The sequence below is a fragment of the Schistocerca cancellata genome, chromosome 4, assembly GCF_023864275.1.
Source record: "Schistocerca cancellata isolate TAMUIC-IGC-003103 chromosome 4, iqSchCanc2.1, whole genome shotgun sequence".
Taxonomy (NCBI): domain Eukaryota; kingdom Metazoa; phylum Arthropoda; class Insecta; order Orthoptera; family Acrididae; genus Schistocerca; species Schistocerca cancellata.
The window spans coordinates 677,130,270-677,151,777 of NC_064629.1; the positions used below are offsets into that span (position 1 = coordinate 677,130,270).

General features: G+C 40.9%; 1 protein-coding gene across 1 annotated transcript in view; it reads left to right on the forward strand.

Annotated features, from left to right (window-relative positions):
* Positions 1–21,508, forward strand: part of LOC126184916 (protein DENND6B) — a 214,860-nt gene that overhangs the window by 159,565 nt on the left and 33,787 nt on the right. The window contains exons 3-5 of the mRNA XM_049927582.1: positions 6,223–6,408; positions 7,849–8,099; positions 17,266–17,456. Of these exons, the coding sequence (XP_049783539.1) occupies positions 6,223–6,408; positions 7,849–8,099; positions 17,266–17,456 (628 nt within the window). The remainder of the gene's footprint in view (positions 1–6,222; positions 6,409–7,848; positions 8,100–17,265; positions 17,457–21,508) is intronic.

The following is a 21,508-nucleotide window of genomic DNA, read 5'->3' on the forward strand; positions in this document are numbered from 1 at the left end:
GTAGAAGCCGACCTCGGGGAAGATCAGTTTGGATTCCGTAGAAATACTGGAACACGTGAGGCAATACTGACCTTACGACTTATCTTAGAAGAAAGATTAAGGAAAGGCAAACCTACGTTTCTAGCATTTGTAGACTTAGAGAAAGCCTTTGACAATGTTGACTGGAATACTCTCTTTCAAATTCTAAAGGTGGCAGGGGTAAAATACAGGGAGCGAAAGGCTATTTACAATTTGTACAGAAACCAGATGGCAGTTATAAGAGTCGAGGGACATGAAAGGGAAGCAGTGGTCGGGAAGGGAGTGAGACAGGGTTGTAGCCTCTCCCCGATGCTATTCGATCTGTATATTGAGCAAGCAGTAAAGGAAACAAAAGAAAAATTCGGGGTAGGTATTAAAATCCATGGAGAAGAAATAAAAACCTTGAGGTTCGCCGATGACATTGTAATTCTTTGAGAGACAGCAAAGGACTTGGAAGAGCAGTTGAACAGAATGGATGGTGTCTTGAAGGGAGGATATAAGATGAACATCAACAAAAACAAAACGAGAATAATGGAATGTAGTCGAATTAAGTTGGGTGATGTTGAGGGTATTAGATTAGGAAATGAGACACTTAAAGTAGTAAAGGAGTTTTGCTATTTGGGGAGCAAAATAACTGATGATGGTCGAAGTAGAGAGGATATAAAATGTAGACTGGCAATGGCAAGGAAAGCGTTTCTGAAGAAGAGAAATTTGTTAACATCCAGTATAGATTTAAGTGTCAGGAAGTCGTTTCTGAAAGTATTTGTATGGAGTGTAGCCATTTATGGAAGTGAAACATGGACGATAAATAGTTTGGACAAGAAGAGAATAGAAGCTTTCGAAATGTGGTGCTACAGAAGAATGCTGAAGATTAGATGGGTAGATCACATAACTAATGAGGAAGTATTGAATAGGATTGGGGAGAAGAGAAGTTTGTGGCACAACTTGACCAGAAGAAGGGATCGGTTGGTAGGACATGTTCTGAGGCATCAAGGGATCACCAATTTAGTATTGGAGGGCTGCGTGGAGGGTAAAAATCGTAGGGGGAGACCAAGAGATGAATACACTAAGCAGATTCAGAAGGATGTAGGTTGCAGTAGGTACTGGGAGATGAAAAAGCTTGCACAGGATAGAGTAGCATGGAGAGCTGCATCAAACCAGTCTCAGGACTGAAGACCACAACAACAACAACATGGATGACCTCACACTTTTCATTATTTAGGTTCAACTGCCAGTTTTCGCACCATTCAGATATCTTTTCTAATTCGTTTTGCAGTCTGTTTTCATCTTCTGATGACTGTATTAGTCGATAAACGACAGTGTCATCTGCAAAGAACCTAATACGGCTGTCAAATTGTCTCCAAAATCGTTTATATAGATAAGGAAATGAAAAGAAATGTTGTAGCATTAAGTTAAAACTGGCTTTTATGTGGTTGTGGAGAATATCCCTGCATAATGTCTGGACACAGTTCCACAAAACATCCAGGGTAGTTGCTGAAGGACTGTGACAACTCATTGCCAACTGGCCACATCTCAGAGTAGTTTTATGAGTGGCATGTCAGGTGAATTTTGCTAGATAATGAAATACTGGTACACATCATTCTTTAAAGTAATCACATTCCTCACCATGTGCATTGTGTCTTTTGAAGTATCTGGCCTGACGCTGTAGTGTTAAAATGTGGAATCTGGAATTACCTGCATGAGGGGATGTTCCTGGGGCACTAAAGCTTCCCAGATGTAATCAGTGTTGTTCAGATTGTCCTTAATACATGAGTTAAAGTCATATATTTTACCCAATGAGACTCCATCACACTTCACATTTGTCTGTTGTACTGCTCATGAATGCAGATTTCCGTGGTAATAGATGACACATATGTGGCCATCGGTTTAGGAAAGGTTGAGGGAACTTATTGGAAAAACATTATATTTTGCCATTCAGTATGCCAGCAGTGGCATTCATGTGCCCATTGCAGTCTGAGGCAATTGTGGTTTCAGAAGCAGTGGAAACTGATGGAATGGCATGTGCACCCAGAATACATCCCACTGCAGATGACATTGAACTGTCAACATAGATAGATCCACAAATATTGCTGTGCTCCATTGTCAAGCCATCACTACAGACAAAGCTGTGTGATTTATTTTGTGTGCCTTGAGGTTACAATTATATCAGTACTGATAACACTGTCAGATATAGGGAAAGACAAGATATTAAAATGAAAAGTACAATTTTTTCAGTTTCAGTATACAGTAATTAAAATTTTTAGAAAGACTTCTTTTTTGTGTTATAATGCTCCACTTTCAGACATAAGAGAACAGCACTATCATCTTCGGTACTCATTTTAATTGACTGGTTTTTAAATTCAGGCCAGAAGCCAGAGACTACTTACCTGCAAATATGCTCTCCGTTCTGGCTGTCACTGTAATAGCTATGGTGCAAGTTTTGAGATTATGTGAAATGTTTGATTTGCTCACACAAAAGCTGGACTAGGCTTGTGCAGCCCCTCCCCCCACCCCCCTCTCTCTCTCACACACACCTGCAAGCATACTCAAGAAGCCACTGTACAGTGCATGGCAGAGGGTACCATGTACAAATACTAGTCATTTCCTTTCTTGTTCCACTCACAAATAGAGCAAGGGAAAAATGACTGTATATAAGCTTCCATACAAGTCTTAATTTCTCTCATCTTATCTTTATCGTCCTTACATGATATGCACTCTGGTGGCAGTAGAATGGTTCTGCAGTCAGCCTCAAATGCCAGTTCTCTAAATTTCTAAAATAGTGCCTTGCAAAAAGAGCACTGTATGCCTTCCAGGGATTCCCATTTGAGTTTGTGAAGCATCTCCATAATACTTACATGCTAATTGAACCTACTAGTAACAAATCTAGCAGCATGCCTCTGAATTTCCTTGATGTCTTCCTTTAATCAGGTCTGGTTGGGATCCTAAACACTCAAGCAGCACTCAAAATGGTTGTACTAACATTCTAAACACTGTCTTCTTTATAGATGAGCTACACGTTCCCATAATTCTCCCAAGAAAATAAAGTTGAGCAATTGTCTTCTCAGCTGTCAACCTGACATGGTCATTCCATTTCATATCATGCTGTAGTGTGACTGTGATTGATGTGATTGTGTAGAGCAGCACATCACAGGATTGTTTTTCCTGCTCATCCACATTAACTTAAATTTCTCTACATGTAGAGCAAGCTGCCATTCATCACACCCTCTGGAAACTGTAAGTCATCTTGTATCCTCCTACAATCAGTCAATGATACCTTCCTGTAGACTGCAACATTATCAGGAGACAGCCACAGATCGCTGCTCATCCTGTCCATCAGATCATTTATGTACATAATGAATAAGAGCGGTCATATCACTCTTCCTGGGGGCACTTCTGATTGTACCCTTGTCTCTCATGATCACTCACTATTGAAGACAGTGTACTGAGTTCTATTACTTAAAAAGTCTTTGAGCAACTTGCATATCCTTGCACCTTGTCAGCAGTGTACAGTTATGCCCCATGTCATACACTTTCTGGGAATCTAGGAATATGGTATCTGTCCATTGTCTTTCATCCATGGTGTGTAGGACGTTGTGTGACAAAAGGGCAAGCTGAGTTTCACAGGAGCGATGCTTTCTAAACTGTACCAGTCTGTGGACACAAGCTTACCTGTCTCAAGATTTTTTTTTTTATATTCAAACTCAGAATGCGTTCAAGGATCTTGCAGCAAACTGATGTTAAGGGTGTTGGTCTGTAATTATGCAGGTCCATTCTTTTACCTTTCTCACACACATATATATATATATCACCTGCATTTTTTCCAGTTGTGCTGGGCAAGAGGTCCTTTATAAATGCGAGCTAATTAAGGGGCCCATGCTGTACAATACTCTCTGTAAAACCAAATTTAATTCCATCTGGATCTGGTAATTTATGTTTTCAGTTGCTTTTCTATGCCAGGGATGCCTATTTCTATGTGCTTGATGTGGGAATCTGTCCGACAGTCAAACTGTGGTATGTTTGTATGATCATCCTGTGTGAAAGCTTTCTTAAATGTGAAATTTAAAACTTCAGTTTTCCTTTTGCTGTCTTCTATTGTCACCCTAGGATGGTCGAAGAGTGACTGGATAGAAGCCTTTGATCGGTTTAGTGATTTCACGTATGACCAGAACTTTCTTGGGTTCTCTGTGAGATCTTTTGCCAAGGTATGATGGTGGAAGTTGTTGTATGCATCACACATTGATCTTCTTAGGGACACATGAATTTCTACAAACTTTTGTCTTTAGACATTTGTGCATTCTTTTTTGATGTGAGAGTGCAAGTCTGATTCCTCAGTGTTTTCAGAATTTGGTTATTAAAACATGTAGAGTATTTTCTATCCTTAATCCACATGCTTTACTCATACATCTCTAGAGTATGATTTACAGTCAGTTTAAACTTATTGTAACTAAATGATGTCTATTCATTTTCTGAATGGGATGCTGCTTATCTGCTCTTTCTAGTAAAAATACTGACCTAGCCTTCTTGAAGGATTTATTAACTTTAGTAATCATCATCTCTATCATGATGACATGATCACTAATACCTGTCTTTGTACTGACACTGTCAATAAGTTCAGGCCTGTTTGCAGCTACAGGGTATCAAATATTTCCATTGTATGTGGGTTGTTTAAATAGTTGTTTAAGGCAGTTTTGGGAAAACGTGTTCAAAAGTACTTCACAATTCTGTCTATCAGTACCACTTACAGTGAAACCATAGAATTCCCAGTCTATACTCAGTAGGTTAAAGTTGCCTCCAAATAATACTGCATGATCTAAATATTTCCACACTACTGAGCACAGAGATTCCTTCAATGATTCTTCACAATGTATACTTGCAGAGGAGGACTATAAGAATGATGATTTGAACACACTGCACAAGCAAATGGCATGTTAATGTGTTATGTAATCAGTGCAAATGTAGCCACTTCTAGATAAGCATATCTGTTCAACATTAACTATGTACAATTCTTATGGCAGAATAAAGTGGCCCATAAAAAATCCAGTAATTAACCTGACTTCACCTAGGGCTGCCACTCATGTCCAGATAACTTTACTACCAGACTCAGTTTTGAGCTCAGCACATACAATATTTTTGTCAACAGCAATGAACACTTCCACTACCATGGCTTCTAATCTGTCTTTTCAATAAATTTTCAAAGTCTTCCTAACACCCTCTGTCTTTCTCAATCCATGAGCAGTGTTAATGGGTATTGTGTATCTTGGGGTGAAGACTATTGTGTTGTTGGCTTTTGCAGCACAGAAAGGTACAGAAGTATGAAAACATCATGAAATGAGCACAAAGTGGATGCTGTGTATGCCTGACAATAACATAAGTAAATTATTTTAATCTGCCAAATTAAAATGCATGACTGCCATGTAATCAACATTTCCAGAAGATGCCTTGAACTGAAATAAGAGCTATTGTGGGTCATGGTATGAGATTAGAGATACATTTATGATGTTTCTAAAATACAACTTGCATAGCTGTGAAAGTCAAAATTTTATTGCTAAATACTATTGTCAGACAAATGCAGAACAGAGAACAACATATATTAAGAAAAGCAGATCAGAGTAGTAAGTTCTTTTTCAGTTGTATTGACAAGAAGACAGCAACATAATGGGCATCTGTCATTGGGCATTGTCTTGTGATCATGATGTGCAGTAATGATTTGTGTGATAACACTGTTTATAACTTTATGATGTACATAAATGAAGGTCAATACTATTACTGAAACCTTTGATCTAATTTTTGTAAGAGTACAACTCAAAATGATGATTTCCAACTCACTTTAACTATTGATGTGGTGCATTTGTCTAAATTTTTCTATTTTGCTTTAAGAATTAATGAGTCTTAACTGAAATGCATAAAATGTCCACTGATGTATAACAATCCACCCATTGTAAAACAGTGAGTAAAATTAATGGAGAAGAGAGAGAGAGAGAGAGAGAGAGAGAGAGAGAGAGAGAGAGAGAGAGAGAGAGAGAGGAGGAGGAGGAGGAGAAGACAAGACAAGACAAAGTTTTATTATCTGTTGGCTCCGATGTCACAGTCCATTTTCTTTGTTTGTAAAATACATTAATTTACACAATTTGAAACACTATTTCATTTTCTATATTATGACTGCAATATTATCATTTTGTATTAATTTTGTAATATGTATTTCAGAGTGTGGTTATTGTGTCCCGTTTGTCGTTCTTGAGCCTCTTCACTGAAGTGTGTTCTTTGATCGCCCCTGAATATTTTGAAAATGGTGAGCCAAGTATAGAAGCTGCGTGCCATGATATAGACCAGTGGCCAAGTCCTGTCCCTGGAGAAAACGTTAATCTACCACTGTTTGGAACAGTGCTTCAGGTATGACAATGAATGGGTGCTTTGTGGCATTTACTTTTGTCTGTGAATCATAATATATAATGATAAAAGATCAGTTAACATCTATGTGCTGTAGTTGGTTCAATTTTTATCCTGCAGTGTCATGTAGTAGATTACAGTCAGTGAAACAATTGGAAAGAATTGCCAGATTGTATGATTGTATTTGCCATCTGCTGTAAGTGGAAGCTTCAATTGGCAAATATAGAAGCTGACACACTATCAAGATGAGAACTACAGTTTCTTGCAGTCCCATCCCTATTTTTCTTCTTTTGATATTGACTGACTGTTACAAGTACTGTAGTAAGTTTTTTGCTTGAGACCTAGAGTGTGAAGCAGTGTAAAACAGTGTATGGAGCAGTAAAGTTCATCAAATTAAATTTTGAGTTAATTTTTTTAACATTTCAGTCTACTGAATAAAATGTATGTTCAGAATTTTAGAGGGGAAAAAAGAAAACAAAAAACAAAGAGGTTAAAGAAGAAGAAGAAAAATTTCCATGAATGTTTCTCTTTCAGTTTCATGTATCTTTCAGAAATGTTAGACAGACTCATAGGGAAGTACAAATTGTATTCAAATAAAATCTCCTTGGGATTACTTATGCAGGGTCAGTCAAAACATAAAACACTTTAAGACTGCATTTCTGATGGATTCAGTGTCTGAAGTAACACAACAAGCAAATATGTGTAAAAAAAGTTGCAGGGGAATCACTGTGGAGTTTGCAAACAAGCATAATGGTTATGGCATGTGGAAGCTCTAAGGCTTGCCTAAATAACTTGGTTGGTAATAACTTTTCTTTTGTAAGAAATGTTTCAGGTCTAAATGTGAGGTTCTAATACCTGTTTGGTAATTCAGATTTATGTTTTTATGGTTTCCATAAATTACTTAAAGTGCACAGTCAGGATGGGTCCTCTGTGCAAGACTTGGCTGATCTTGATACTCAAACTCATTTTGAAATTAATTCATGTCCTGCAAATACTCTGAACTCATCTTTGTGGCTGACTGTGAACTGAATATCATTTGGAGCACAACGTTAAGGGCCACTACATCTCTTCTGATGATGGCATATTGCTGAAACTTGTATCAATAATCTATTATGTTTGCTATTATTGTACAATTTTATTGAATGAATGTCAGTGAGCCAGAAACCAATCACTAGCAATGCTTTCAGAATGACCTGCTAAGTTCATTTGGTAGTGTCAGTTGATAGAATACTATTGTATGGAAGAAAATACATTTCAATACATAAGAATTATTTCTGTCACCAACCTCTTACTTAATAATGTATTGTGTTAACTTTCTCACTGTCATTTTAAACTTTCTGTGTATGGGTACTGCTATAGTGGAAACATGTTGTTTGTAGAAACTGAGTTTATTAACCAGTAACATAGTATGTGCTGTTAATTCAAATTTTTTGGACCTTTCAGGCTTATATTCCTGTTCAAAGCAAAAAGCCGTGCAGTGTAGTTCCATCAGGCTCACCTCCAAGAATGAATTCATTAGTGCAGCCACCACCAACTGTCCTCCGCTCTATTCATGAAGTAAACTTATTCCGATGTTTTTCACCTGTTGTCTCACATGTACTGCTCTTATGGGAATTAGTGCTTACTGGTGAGCCAATCGTGGTAATGGCTTCATCTCCCTCTACATGTTCAGAAATGGTGCAAGCTCTTGTAAGGTATGTATTTTTTAATGCAGTTAAAGTAGCGCACTGTGTTTTGTTTGCATGTTAAACAAATAAAGTTTGCTTATAATACTGCTGGTGCAATTTGGTATTGTGTAATGTAGCAGAAATCCTGATATACTTACTAAGAAATTATTTGATAGTGAATTCTCAGTTGCATAGAAGTTTTGCTGCTATAATATATGATTGGCATGTGGATTAATTAGTATTAATATGTTTTCTTATTTGTCTCGTTATATACTAAGTGTCTTTGATGTCCTCATTTTATAACTGCTGTGTTCTACAGATCTAGCTTTCAAAACACTAACAATGCCTATATTAAAATTCTCAAGATATAAATTAATTCCCCATAAATTTCTCCTTCTCTCATAAAATTAAGAGCCGTTGTCAGGGGAACCTCACCCCCCTCCATTTTTAAAGACTGATGTAGCATCTTCTGTTGCACCAAACATTATTAAAGATAATGTGAGTATTGTGTAAATGCTCTTTCATTTAGTGCAGACTAATTATTGGTTTTCTTAGCACCCTGTTTTTGTTTTGATATATAAGGTAAAAATCAGGAGTTCTTTACTGAACCACAATTAATATAATTTTGTAATAATTCTGAAACATTTGTGAGAACTCGTAATAAATGATTGTGGAGCTACTTCAGTATTCCCTCCATCAAGGCTCACATGTCAATCTATAACAAAGTTTTTTATTTTTTAAATATATATTTGCAGTGGGTGGTAAAATCTATATTTGCACCACCCATAGAGCTTCAGAAAATAAACTGCTTTAATAAGATCTGTGTACAAGATATTAGCATTGTTCCATTTTGGCTGTATAATATTGTATGTATTGGATATAGTTAATTACCAGTATTGGCCATTAGCCATCTTCAAATAGTATATGTGACATAGTCACATGTCGTATATGTTTTAACAATGTGCATTCTATACCCTGTAAGTGTGGAAAATATAGTGCATTTTGGGATGTATGTTCAAGTATATCTCTCCAACAGCTAGCAGGTCCAGCATACTCTCCAGAAAGACATTACAGTGCAATATCTTCTTTATGACTTGTGTTAATTTTATGACACTGTATATGTCACAAATAAATCACAAAGTATATAAAGCACTGTGAAGTTCATTAGGATTCTGTGTTGGCTCCACCATCTATTACACAATTCCTATGTCAACACAGAAGCTGCAACATTGATATCTGTTTGTAGATGTTCCTCATTTGTTTATTTCTCTGGATTGATGATGTGTGAAACTATGTTCGTGACTCAGAATCTCATTTGTCTATTGCTCTGCAAATTTGAAATATTCTTATGATATAGTCTGAATGTAGGCTCTGCATTGTCACTGATTTTACTGACTGCTTCTCACCGGTCTTTTATGTGTTGAGGTATAGTGCTTGAATGTCTACAGAAGGTAGGTGCATCATTTCTGGTGTAAGAAACTGAATGAGACTCATGAACATTCTGCCAGTTGGTAATTAACAACAGGGCTCCCTCCACGACAGCACCCTCAGGTCTGATACTTCTGTGGATGGTCACATGCCCTCTTTCTGAATATTACTGTAGTCTTAAATGATTTTCAGTGAGTTGGTGTTGTTCGTCTTCCTGACAGATAACAAACACAAACCAATTGTCGCTATGTTCCATTTCAGTGGAACTTCTTGGGAGGTTGTCGAAGTTCCACTATTACTGATAGGATGAATGGACAACAACTTTGTTGCATAATTTAGACCCCTCTGAATTTAATTTCATTTCTCCTGGTGCTCAGTGGACTCTTAAGGAGACCTGTGCAGACTTATTAATGATTTGTGTATGATGCAAAATTGCTAAGACAATAGGACCAGAAATCAGTTATCTATTTTTTATACCTTCTTCATGTTTGCCCTTTGACTGATAACAATTTTTATGTAGCATTGCAGTATCCATTTCCAACAACTTCTTGAATTGTTGTTCAGTTTTGGTGTCACATATGTTTCAGTCTCTTTCTATGTGTCATACCTAAGGCCCAATTCTCTAATGTTGCTACTTTCAGTTTCAGGAACATTGCTCATTGTATTTTACTGACACCCTCAGATACATTTTTCAACTATAGTATGCTGTCATGAAAGTCTTCTATTTTGATTTTCTGTATGTTATACGTATACTAATATTTTCTTGTATCTCTTAAAATATTTTTGTATAGATGTGTGAATATTCAGTTTTTTAAAAACAAGATTGTGTTGTGTGTTTATGTAAAAGTCTAATGGAATAGGCTTAAATCAACTGTATTAATTAATTACTTTATTAGTGCAATTTTCTGTTGGTACTGCCATGATCTTGATTTTTCTGGAGAGGTTGTCAACAAGCTTTCTCTTGTATACATTTCCTATTATTCTGTCTGTAATTATGATTAACTCTTTTATGTAGTTCATTTTTATTTAGTAAACTTCGGTGATATTGCTTCTATGGACTCCATGAGTATTTACTGATGAACATCCTGAGAAACTGTGGTTTGTGGTATTTGTTAGAAGTTATTGTTAAATAAATTCTTGTTTTACCAATTTTGTTAAATATCATTGTGTTAAATGGAGAAAAATGCATTTTGTAAGTAGATACGTGTAGTAACACTGTTCACGCACTGCACTTTCTGTGGATCGGGACTGTATCCTGGGCAGGCCCGATGATCACTGACTGGGGCCGGCCCGTGCTGCTCGAGTTGTTGTTGTTGTTGTTGTTGTTGTTCAGCCGGCAGAGGTCGCGTCCAAATTCTCGCGTGCCCTCTGGTGGACGGGACTCTACTTGCGGCAACTACCGTTCGTGACGCGCCGTGCCATTGTGCGCCTCCCGCAATCTGTTTGGTGGCTACTGCACTCCTCCTCCTTCGGGGGGTGACGCCACTGTGAGCCACTGCGGCGGAAGGTGGAGCGGCGGGCAGGAACGATGACCTCCACATCCATTGGATGGCCGGAGTCAAGGGGATCTGCCAACCCTCGAGCTGGAACCTTCGAATACGGCTGGAAGTGACCCACATGAAGAGGACCCCATCGTCCCACAACCGGAGACCAGGACAGAACAGGCGACAGGCGTCGAACTCCTGATCCTGTTCCACATCGGAAGGGGCAAGACCCAGTGGCGGGGACGAAGGGGAAGGGACGACCACAGGGGAACCAGCCTCCTGAGAAACCGGGCCTGCTAGGGGGGCCGGCTCTCGCTGGGGCATCTCGAACGATGGCGATGCCAGTACTGGAGCCACTGGAGGCCACCAAGGTGGAGAACCAATGCAGTGCGGCAGAGTCACAGCGGGGAGAGGAGGTAACGTCCCCCGTGAATCCAACGCAGGTGCCGGCAATGGGGAAGCTGGTGTCCGAGAGGGCAGAGGGTTGGTGCCTGAACGTGGACGGAGCTGATTTTGGTGACGACGTATCACCCGGTCCCCTGCCTGCAAGGTATAGAGCCAGCGGCCATTCCGGCACAGGACCACCGCCGGTATCCAACGTGGATTGCGACCAAAACCATGGGCCCAGGCCGACATACCCAGTGGAAAACCAGGGACGCCGTTTTGTGAAGACTGGCTAGGACCAGGCCGGAGGAGGTGCAGCAGAGTCCTAGGTTGACGCCCATGGAGGAGCTCCGCTGGGCTGCGTTCTCCCATTGGTGTGGTCCGGTATGCCGTCAAGAAAAATGTCAATGCTTCCTCCGCAGGAAATTCGTGCACATACTTTTTCATCTGCGTCTTAAATGTGCGCACCATGTGCTCGGCTTCCCAATTCAATTGTGGATGGAAGGGGGGAGAGCAAATGTGCCGAATACAGAAGCGCCTACAAAAATCCTGGAAGGTCTGCGAAATAAACTGTGGTCCATTGTCCGAGACCAGGGTAATGGGCAGACCCTCCACAGAAAAGATTTTGGTGAGTGCCTGGATTGCAACTTCTGAAGTGGTTGAGGAGCAGCGAACCACATATAGGAATCGGGAATAAGCATCAATGACAATGAGCCAAAAGCCATTGAGAAACGGGCCTGCAAAATTGATGTGAACACATTCCCATGCCTGGGTTGCCGGCGGCCATGAAGAGAACGCTGCCCTGGGAGAGGCTTGTTGGCTCGCACACTGGGAACAGGCTGCCACGAAGTGCTCAATTTCTCTGTCAATACTGGGTCAGTACACATGTCTGCGAGCCAAGGTTTTAGTACGGGAAACACCCCAGTGTCCCGCATGTAACAACGTGAGGACCTCCTTCCGTAAACTGGCAGGAACAACCACGCGAGGTGCAGCATCATCGGTAGCCAGAAGGAGAACTCCTTCCAAGACGGAGAGGCGGTCTCGTAGAAGAAAATAATTACGAAGAGGGTCAGAGGCCCGGCCCGGAGGGCGGGACGACCTCCCCTGCTGAATGAGGCGCACTATTTGCCGGAGAACCGGGTCCGCCGCCGTTTCCTTGGTGACTCGAGAACCAGTGATCGGAAAGCCATCAACCGCTTGGTGGGACGACACATCCAATTGAAAACACATAACCTCCTCCCGATCGAACGTAGGATCCGGGCCCACCGGAAGACGGGAATGAGCGTCGGCGTTGGCATGCTGTCCCATAGGGCGAAAATGAATGTCATAATGGTACTTAGAGAGGAACAAGGCCCAGCGCTGTAGTCTGTGGGCCACCCTATCCGGAATCTGAGAGGTGGGGCCAAATAACGATATTATCGGCTTATGGTCAGTGATTAACTGAAACTTCGTGCCTTACAAGAAAGGGTGAAACTTGGTAACAGCATAGACGATGGCCAAAGCCTCTGCACGGGACTGAGCATTTTAGACGCAAACGCCAGTGGTTGCTCGGAACCATCTGCGTTGCGATGGGCCAGGACTGCCCCCACCCCATACTGCGAAGCATCGGTAGCCAGGACCAACGGCTTATGGGGATCAAAAGTAGCCAAACAAGGGGCTGATGTGAGGAGGCCCTTCAACGAGGTGAACGCTCGCTCGCATGCAGGCGACCAATCAAAAGGAACACCCTTGTGCAGAAGACAGTGCAGGGGGTGGGCGATAGTGGAAGCCCTGGGAATGAACCGGTGGTAATAGGCTATCTTGCCTGAAAAAGCTTGTAACTCTTTCAGCAAAGCGGGCCGAGGAAGGTTGACGATACCTTGGACCAAACTTCCTAGGGGCTCGATGCCGCGCCGAGAGATGGTGTAGCCCACATACTCAATGGATGGTTGGAAGAAGGTTGACTTATGCAGGTTGCAACGCAGGCCCACAGACCTAAATTTGAGAAAGAGGGTGCGAAGGTTGTGCAAGTGTTCCTTCATGCTGCGGCCTGTGACAATTATGTCATCCAGGTAATTAATACAATGAGGGATCGTCGACGTGACATGCTCGAGATAACGCTGGAATATCGCCGGGGCACTGGATATTCCAAAAGCCAACCGCTGGTATTGGTAAAGGCCAAAAGGGGTGTTGACGACCGCCAGCCTTTTGGAGTCCTCATCAAGTGGTATCTGATGATAAGCCTCCGACAGATCGATTTTCGAAAAATATTGGCCTCCCGCCACGGCGGAGAACAATTCATCAGCCCGAGGCAAAGGATAGGTGTCCACCACCAATTGGGAATTAACGGTGGCCTTTAAATCGCCACAAAGACATAATTTTCCTGAGGGCTTCCTGACAATAACGAGGGGCGAAGCCCACTCGCTGGAAGAAATGGGAAGAACGACCCCTAGGACTGTCAGCCAGTCTAGCTCTTCCTTTACCGGAGGGCGGAGAGCCAAGGGGATCTGCCTCACGCGTAGAAAACGCGGGCGAGCCGACGCCTTCAACGTTAAGTGAGCTTCAAAATCGGAAACACGCCCCAGACCCTCCTCAAAGATATCTGGAAAGTCTGAGATCAAAGATTCCAATGATTGATAGGGAACGTCTTCGGAAACCAACTGTATGGTATCAGTGATAGAAAAACCGAAAGCTTGAAAGGCGTCCAGGCCAAAAAGGTTAGCAGAGCCCGCATCACTGACAACAATAAAAGTAAGAGGCTGAGTGACTGATTTGTAAGTCGCATCGGTAGTGAATTGACCCAGTAGGGGAATGAACTGTTTACCCTAACCGCGGAGACGCCGCTAAACCGGCGCCAACGGGGGCGATCCAAGGTCGGAATAAGTTTGGGCATTCAACAACGAAACTGCTGCGCCCGTATCGACTTGCAGTTGTAATCGGCGCGACCGAACCGACACCTCGATAAAGAGTTTGCCCGCCGATGCGTCGGGAGCCTGGCCCGATGAAACTTCCTGAATGTCAACGTCCATGTCCCCAGAGCCTGCATCCTTCGATTCGGTTGAGGCTGAGCGGCAAACTTTAGCAACGTGACCTTTCTTATTACATTTGCGACAAACGGCCCAACGCTGGGGACACTCCGACCGATCATGACGTATATAGCACGACGCACAGGACGGCAACAGGGGCCGGCGGTCGGAGTTCTGTTTACACGCCGTGCAGGATCGGCCGTAACGGCCGGATTGCACCGCTCGCACGTTGTCCACCCCAGACACAGTGGACGCGGCCGCGCCGCCCTGAACCTCTGCGACGTCGCACCACGCTTCCAGCTGTTGACCCGCTGCGTGAGAGACTTCATACGATTGAGCAATGGACAGGACTTCCTCAAGGGAAGGGTCTTCTAACTGCAGGGCCCGTTGCCGGACCTCCCTATCAGGGGCCGAACAAACAATGGCGTCGCGTACCATAACGTGGGCATACGACTCTCGCGACTGCTCCGTGACAAAGTGACACTTGCGACTAAGACCGTGCAGGGTAGCGGCCCACGCCCGGTAAGACTGATGGGGCTGTTTCTTGCATTGATAGAACTCAACCCTAGCTGCCACAACATGCGTGCGGCGGCGATAATAGGAAGACAGCAATGAACACAATGCATCAAAAGACAAGGACGAGGGTTCCTGCAACGGCGCGAGCTGGCGCAAAACGTGATACAGCGAGGAAGATATCCAAGACAAGAAGAGAGCACGACATACCTCGGCATCGGCAACATGAAACGCCTGGAAATGCTGCCGAAGGCGATGTTCATATGCGTCCCAATCCTCTGCCGTCTCGTCATACGGGGGAAAGGGAGGAGGGAACTGTGCCGGAGCAGACGGCGTGGAGAGCAACGCCGGAAGCACTTGTTTCATGGTGGCCAAGAGCTCCGTCTGCTGCACAACCAAAACTCGCACCAAATCCTCCATGCCGTGGAGAAGATGCGAAACCGGAAAACAACGCAACACGCGAAAGAACGACCTTACTCGTCGCCAATTGTGTAGTAACACTGTTCACGCACTGCACTTTCTGTGGATCGGGACTGTATCCTGGGCAGGCCCGATGATCACTGACTGGGGCCGGCCCGTGCTGCTCGAGTTGTTGTTGTTGTTGTTGTTGTTGTTCAGCCGGCAGAGGTCGCGTCCGAATTCTCGCGTGCCCTCTGGTGGACGGGACTCTACTTGCGGCAACTACCGTCCGTGACGCGCCGTGCCATTGTGCGCCTCCCGCAATCTGTTTGGTGGCTACTGCAATACGTATATGCAGCGCAAATGGAAATATTATGCAAACAGTAAACCATTTATGAGAGGCCTTTCAAAAAAATGCTTGTATACACTACTGACAAGTTGTAATGATATTTATCAGTAATGTGTGCTAGTGATTTCTGCTATTAATGTAAGATGAGTGTTATTTTACAAAGTAGTGAGAAATGGAAAATGAGCACTTCTGAAATTCTCTTATTTGCATGGAGTAAGGGCTGTGAAGGCAATGAATGATTCAAAGCACCATGCTATGGACTGATTAGGAAACATGTCCTGAGTGTGAAAAATGTAACCCTCCAGAGACTCTATTTGACATCCTACTGGGTTAGTGAATATTGAAGATATGCCAGGATGGCACACAAAAGCAGTCATATATGTGGGCTTGTGGGAGACTGGATGTCTATCTTATTGCTATATTTCTGGTAGTGGCACCATACACTTTCTTGCTTGAAGTATTGTACAAGTAGCCAATGTTGATCAAATGACAGCTGAAACACAAAGTAGCATCAATATAGCAATGAGAGTATCAGCTAGGACCAACAGGAACTGCTTACTGGAAGTGGGGCCGAAAAGAAGAGTGCCACTCACCAGACTTTCTCTCACACTTCCTGCTGTGTAGCTCTCCTGTTATAGTGTACTCAAACACACACATGTGGGTTGGGAGGGAGTGGGAATGGATAATTCAAAACTGTGGTTAATGATAAGAGAAGACTCTGACTTGGCATCAGTGATGCTTGTTTACGTGTGTGAAGTCAACCAGGAGAGTAGCAGCTGATAGGGAATATTAAATACACTGATGTATAAAGCATCATGGTGTTGGGGTCTATGGCATTACTACTGTCTATCCATTTTGGGTGTAGGTCCATGGCTTCTACAGATACAGTTTGACACACCACCTGACTAACAGCGTCAGACCAGTTAAATTGGGTTCACTTCCAACCCAACATAATCTTGGCTTGCCATCTGGGCATTTTCTGCAGCTGCTGTAGCAAATTATATTGACCTTGTCATTGTAAAAGAATGCTGTCACAGCTGGATAAAGGCTGACTTTCATCCACTTACAGTCACAAAATTGTCATATCCTGTACATGAAATAATGTGCAATACAAACTATAAACAATAGCGAGTCTGAAACATGTATCTATAAAAGTTAATTTGTGCTTCACCAGGTAAACAGCTAGGCAGCTTTCCTTCATACATACATACATACATACTTACATATCTATAAATTTTAGTTTTACTTGTGTTGCTTTTGTTGTGAAACACTGTAAAAACTGATATGAAAGATTCTTTACATGTTTGCCGGTCTGAATTGTAGATAAAGGGGGATACACATCATACTAAAATTGTTTTCCCAGCTAATGTTTCCATAGGTGTATGACTCTGTGATTAAAACCATATACAATGCATCATGTACTTTTACGTGGGACCTCTGGTTCATGATTTTAGATTTATTTCTTATTGGTGTAGTTGAGAAATAAAGGCCAGGGTAATAGTTTCTGAATATAAATTACATAATGTTTGAAGTTCATTAAATTAATTTTTGAATATTTTGTAAATTATTGTTAGACACAATAAGTTCTTTACTTGTATTCTAATTGTTTTCATATTTTTGTCTGGTTATAGCATGATTGCACCACTGACATATTGTGGTGATTATCGACCATACTTCACAATCCATGACAGTGAGTTCAAAGAATATACTACTAAAGCTCATGCTCCTCCGTATGTCATTCTTGGTGTGACAAATCCGTTCTTTGCAAAAACACTACAGCACTGGCCACACATAATTAGAATATGTGAGCCATCCAATACAGGTATGGTTTCTATATATGTATATTTCTCTAGCATGTGTGGTGTTGAGTGTCTTGCCTCCAAATCTATTATAGCGGTCAGTTGTGAGATATGCTACTGGAATGAAAAAGGAGACAATTCAGACTTTGTAAATAAACTATGTTCATGCCCTGTTAGAAATTATTTAGTGTCTGCTACTGAAGTAATAGTCTTGCAACTGCATTTATTGTAATGTTGCACAAACATAATATCACAATTCCAACCAACCAGCTTTACTCTGTTTCCACATGCAGAGAGATACTAAGACACTGAATGAAGTAGTACTTTGTACTAACAGACTTAACCAGGATGAACAGTAACACACAGTCTAACGTGGAGCATACATACATCACATAAACATCAGTCTGTTGAAGGCCCAGCTGTGCTGCCTTATATATGATTGTGTATCACATGGTGCAGCGCTTTCTGTGCCAATGCGCACTGGCCGCTTTAGGCCGAACATGTAGGCATGTGCTATTTAATTGTGTGTGCTCACAGTATACGGCTACCACAGCATCAAAAGTGAAATTTGATTGAGAAATGTGTCAAGATAGTTGAAAACACAAGAAGTTTAGAAAGAGATCAGCAATCATGATGAGTTTATACAATGAAATACCTTTTAAATGCCATTGTATTTATCCACATCAATTGTAAAGTACACATTTCAACAGATTGCCTTCATCAGATGGACAGATGGCTATTTACCACTGGCAGCTATCACTTTGCTTAATGATATTATTCTCTGGATATATCAGTCTCCTGACTACAATTTTTTCCTGCGGTAGTTATTTCTTTTGTGTTAATGTTCCCAAACTTTTCTCTGTAAGCAACATTTATTTTTGTTTGATATTTATTGTCTATTTTATTTTTACCTTGTTATGCAAATGCTTTATAATCTCATTCTCTTTGCTCTTTCCTCCTTGAAAATGGTACCCTATACCATATATTGAATGAATTTTCAGCTTTTATCCAAGAGGAACTTTTATGATCATTCATATATGAACTTTCATTGTATTCTGGAATGAACAATTTATTTTTAATGTATCAAACCAGGTTAATGGGGGATTTGTTCTAATATGTTTCCCTTTTCACCTGTTGATGCATAATGTTAATCTCAGTTAATAATATTCACATGAGGACTCAACATTGGCAAATTCTTCTATATGGATTTGTGCTGAATTCTTAACTTCAGTGTGAAAGTCCCATTGAAAGAACATATGTTTAGGGAAATATGACCACTTAAAAACATTTTTGACCCCTTTGCCATTTTATCAAACTGTAGTGCACATCTCATGTACCTCAAAGATTCGCTGCATGCACACCCAAGTGTACATGTATTACCACCCTGCCCCCTGCTCTCCCACCCACACATACACATTTCCTCTTTCTTTTCCCCATTTCTTATTGTTTCTTAGTTGCATTATTCTTTCTATTGTTCTGTTGTTGAATTATCTTCCTCTTGTTATCCATCTGTGCTTCTCAATCTGTTCTTACTATCATCTTTGATCTAAAGTTTCCAGTGCTTACCAATGAACTGTGTCTATGACCTCCTACTCCTTAACTCTCTCTGATACATTCTCCTTCATCTTTGTTTCTACTCATTCTTGCAACAGGTGGCTCCTCTTCAACATTAAATCTGAGTGAGAAAGGCTGCAAAAATGGGATGGTAGAGAGCAGAGGGGAGAGGGAGAAGTTAATCTAGCCCTCTTTCTTCCATGAAGAACAATCTGTAGTTCTGAAAGCTTCGATTATGATTTTTTGTTTTAAGTGTTTTTGATGACAGTAATAGTTTTGCAAGGTAGTTTGAGTAGTGAAAAAAAGTCTGTTCATTTAGTGCAGGAGAATGTACAGGAGGACAATTATTGAACTTAATGAAACAAAATGTAAATTAGTTACAAACTACAGTGTGCACACACTTTTTTCTATATGTAAATGTCATTACAGATATTCAGATTTAGGTTATGATATGTTTGGTATGCCTGCCATCATTGGCAATGATGTGGTACAGTAAAATAGTGAAATTCTGCATGACCCGCTGAAGTGTCGGAATATCGATGCTGTCGATGACCCGAATGACTGTTATCAGCTCAGCAATGGTTTTTAGGTTATTCCTGTACACCTTGCCTTTAATATAGCCCCACAAAAAGGAATCCCATGTGTTCAGATCTGGATAATGTGGCGGCCAATCGAAGCCCATGCCAGGGGCATCTGGGTACCCCAGAGCCAGAATATGGTCCCCAAAGTGCTCCTCCAGGACATCAAATGCTCTCCTGCTTCAAGGGGGTCAAGCTCCTTCGTGCATGAACCAAATCTTGTTAAAATCAGGGTCACTTTGGATAATTTTTGACCACATTCATGAAAGTCCTCAAGAAAGTACTGTATCCCAGAATGGTGAGACACTCTGAAAACTTTGACATCATCAGTGAACAATGTACTGGAATTCCCTAGTTTAAAAAAATGAAGCCAGTTGGGTTCTCTCATAGAGCATTCCACTATGGTGTCAGAGAGGCAATGGCAAACTTGTAACGTTACTAGTCTGTTACTTGACATGATAAGTCTCTTGGATGTCCATCTTCACCAACCTTATTCTGCTAACTAATAGGTTCTTTCAAAGTAAGTAATGATTTAATACCACAACACAGTCAAGTTCTCTTATTTCATGCATTGCATTTATAGCTTTAAACCTAAGATGATCAGCTTTTATTTAGTAATTTTAACTATTAATATGTAACAAATCTGCACTTCACAGACTCCCTGAGTGGTTTAAAAGAGATTTTCAAGTGGATGCATAGATAACTGAGTGAGGAACTTTACATTGTAATAGTTAGATGCAGCTGACTAATTACACAGTGACTGTACAGTCTGACTAGAAGACGCAAACTCGTGAGAATTGCTTCATGGAAATATAGATTGTGGACATTGCAGCTACAGGCCATCGTGCATGAAGTCTATTTGTAGATGTGAATATTACAGAAAATTACAAATTGGTGATATACTAAGTTGTTATATTTTAGACATCAATATAAAATCCAGTAAAATTAGAAGGGATAAAAATACAATATGCAGTGAAGCTGTATAGTTAAAAATGGCAAAATTATTGCTACTATTTTATAGAAGAGCAATTTAATGTGCAAAGAATTCCCAAAATTCACCAAAAAGTTGTGTGAAGTGGATAATTTAAAAACTAATAGGTCATTCGACTGAAAGTACACGTTTTCAGAAGCAGAAAAATCAGGGCTACAAAACAGTGTCACTGGATTTTTGGAAGAATTACACTTTGAGATTCAAACATTCTAGAACATGAAAATTTTAAACATTAATAACTCTGGAAATATCACGTTTTGGGAAAATCAAATGTTTGTCGAAAAGTGGAGAATGAGGAACTTTTAAATGACCTGTGGCAATCTTGAAATGAAAAATTTTTAGGAGTATGGAATTTTGAAATGTACATCTACAGCTATAATAAATTATGACCATTTCTGTAAATAAAATGTTTCCATAGAAACTAAATGTGCCTCAACAGTCTGAAAACTATCCTGTGAATAATAGAGTTTTGTGAAATACAGCATTAATAAGAAATTACTTATTTTATGCAATTAACTTATAGACACTGCTAACAAAAATATACCAGAAAAGGAAGAAACAATAAAAGTGGCATCAGGATTGGTATAAGAACAAGTAGAATGCTCCCACCTTGTTCTGTTACAAACTGGTGAAAATCCTACCTCCAAAAAAGGAAGCAGAAGGTGGTTTTGGGAGAGAGGGGCAAAGCAGGTGAGGGAGTAGAGTCCGACTGTGGTACTGTACTCCAAGAATTACCTTAGGCACCTGTCCTTGGCCTGCTGCTATTTCTCATATATATATATATATATATAAATGATTTACCTTTCTTGCACAAAACATACAAGTTCACTACATCGCTGACAATACTAGCCTTGCAGAGAGTCTGTCGATCTAAAGGCTGATCTCAAAAAATTACTTTCAGGACGCCAAACGTGGTTTGAAGCAAATTCACTGATAGTAAACCTCATCAAAA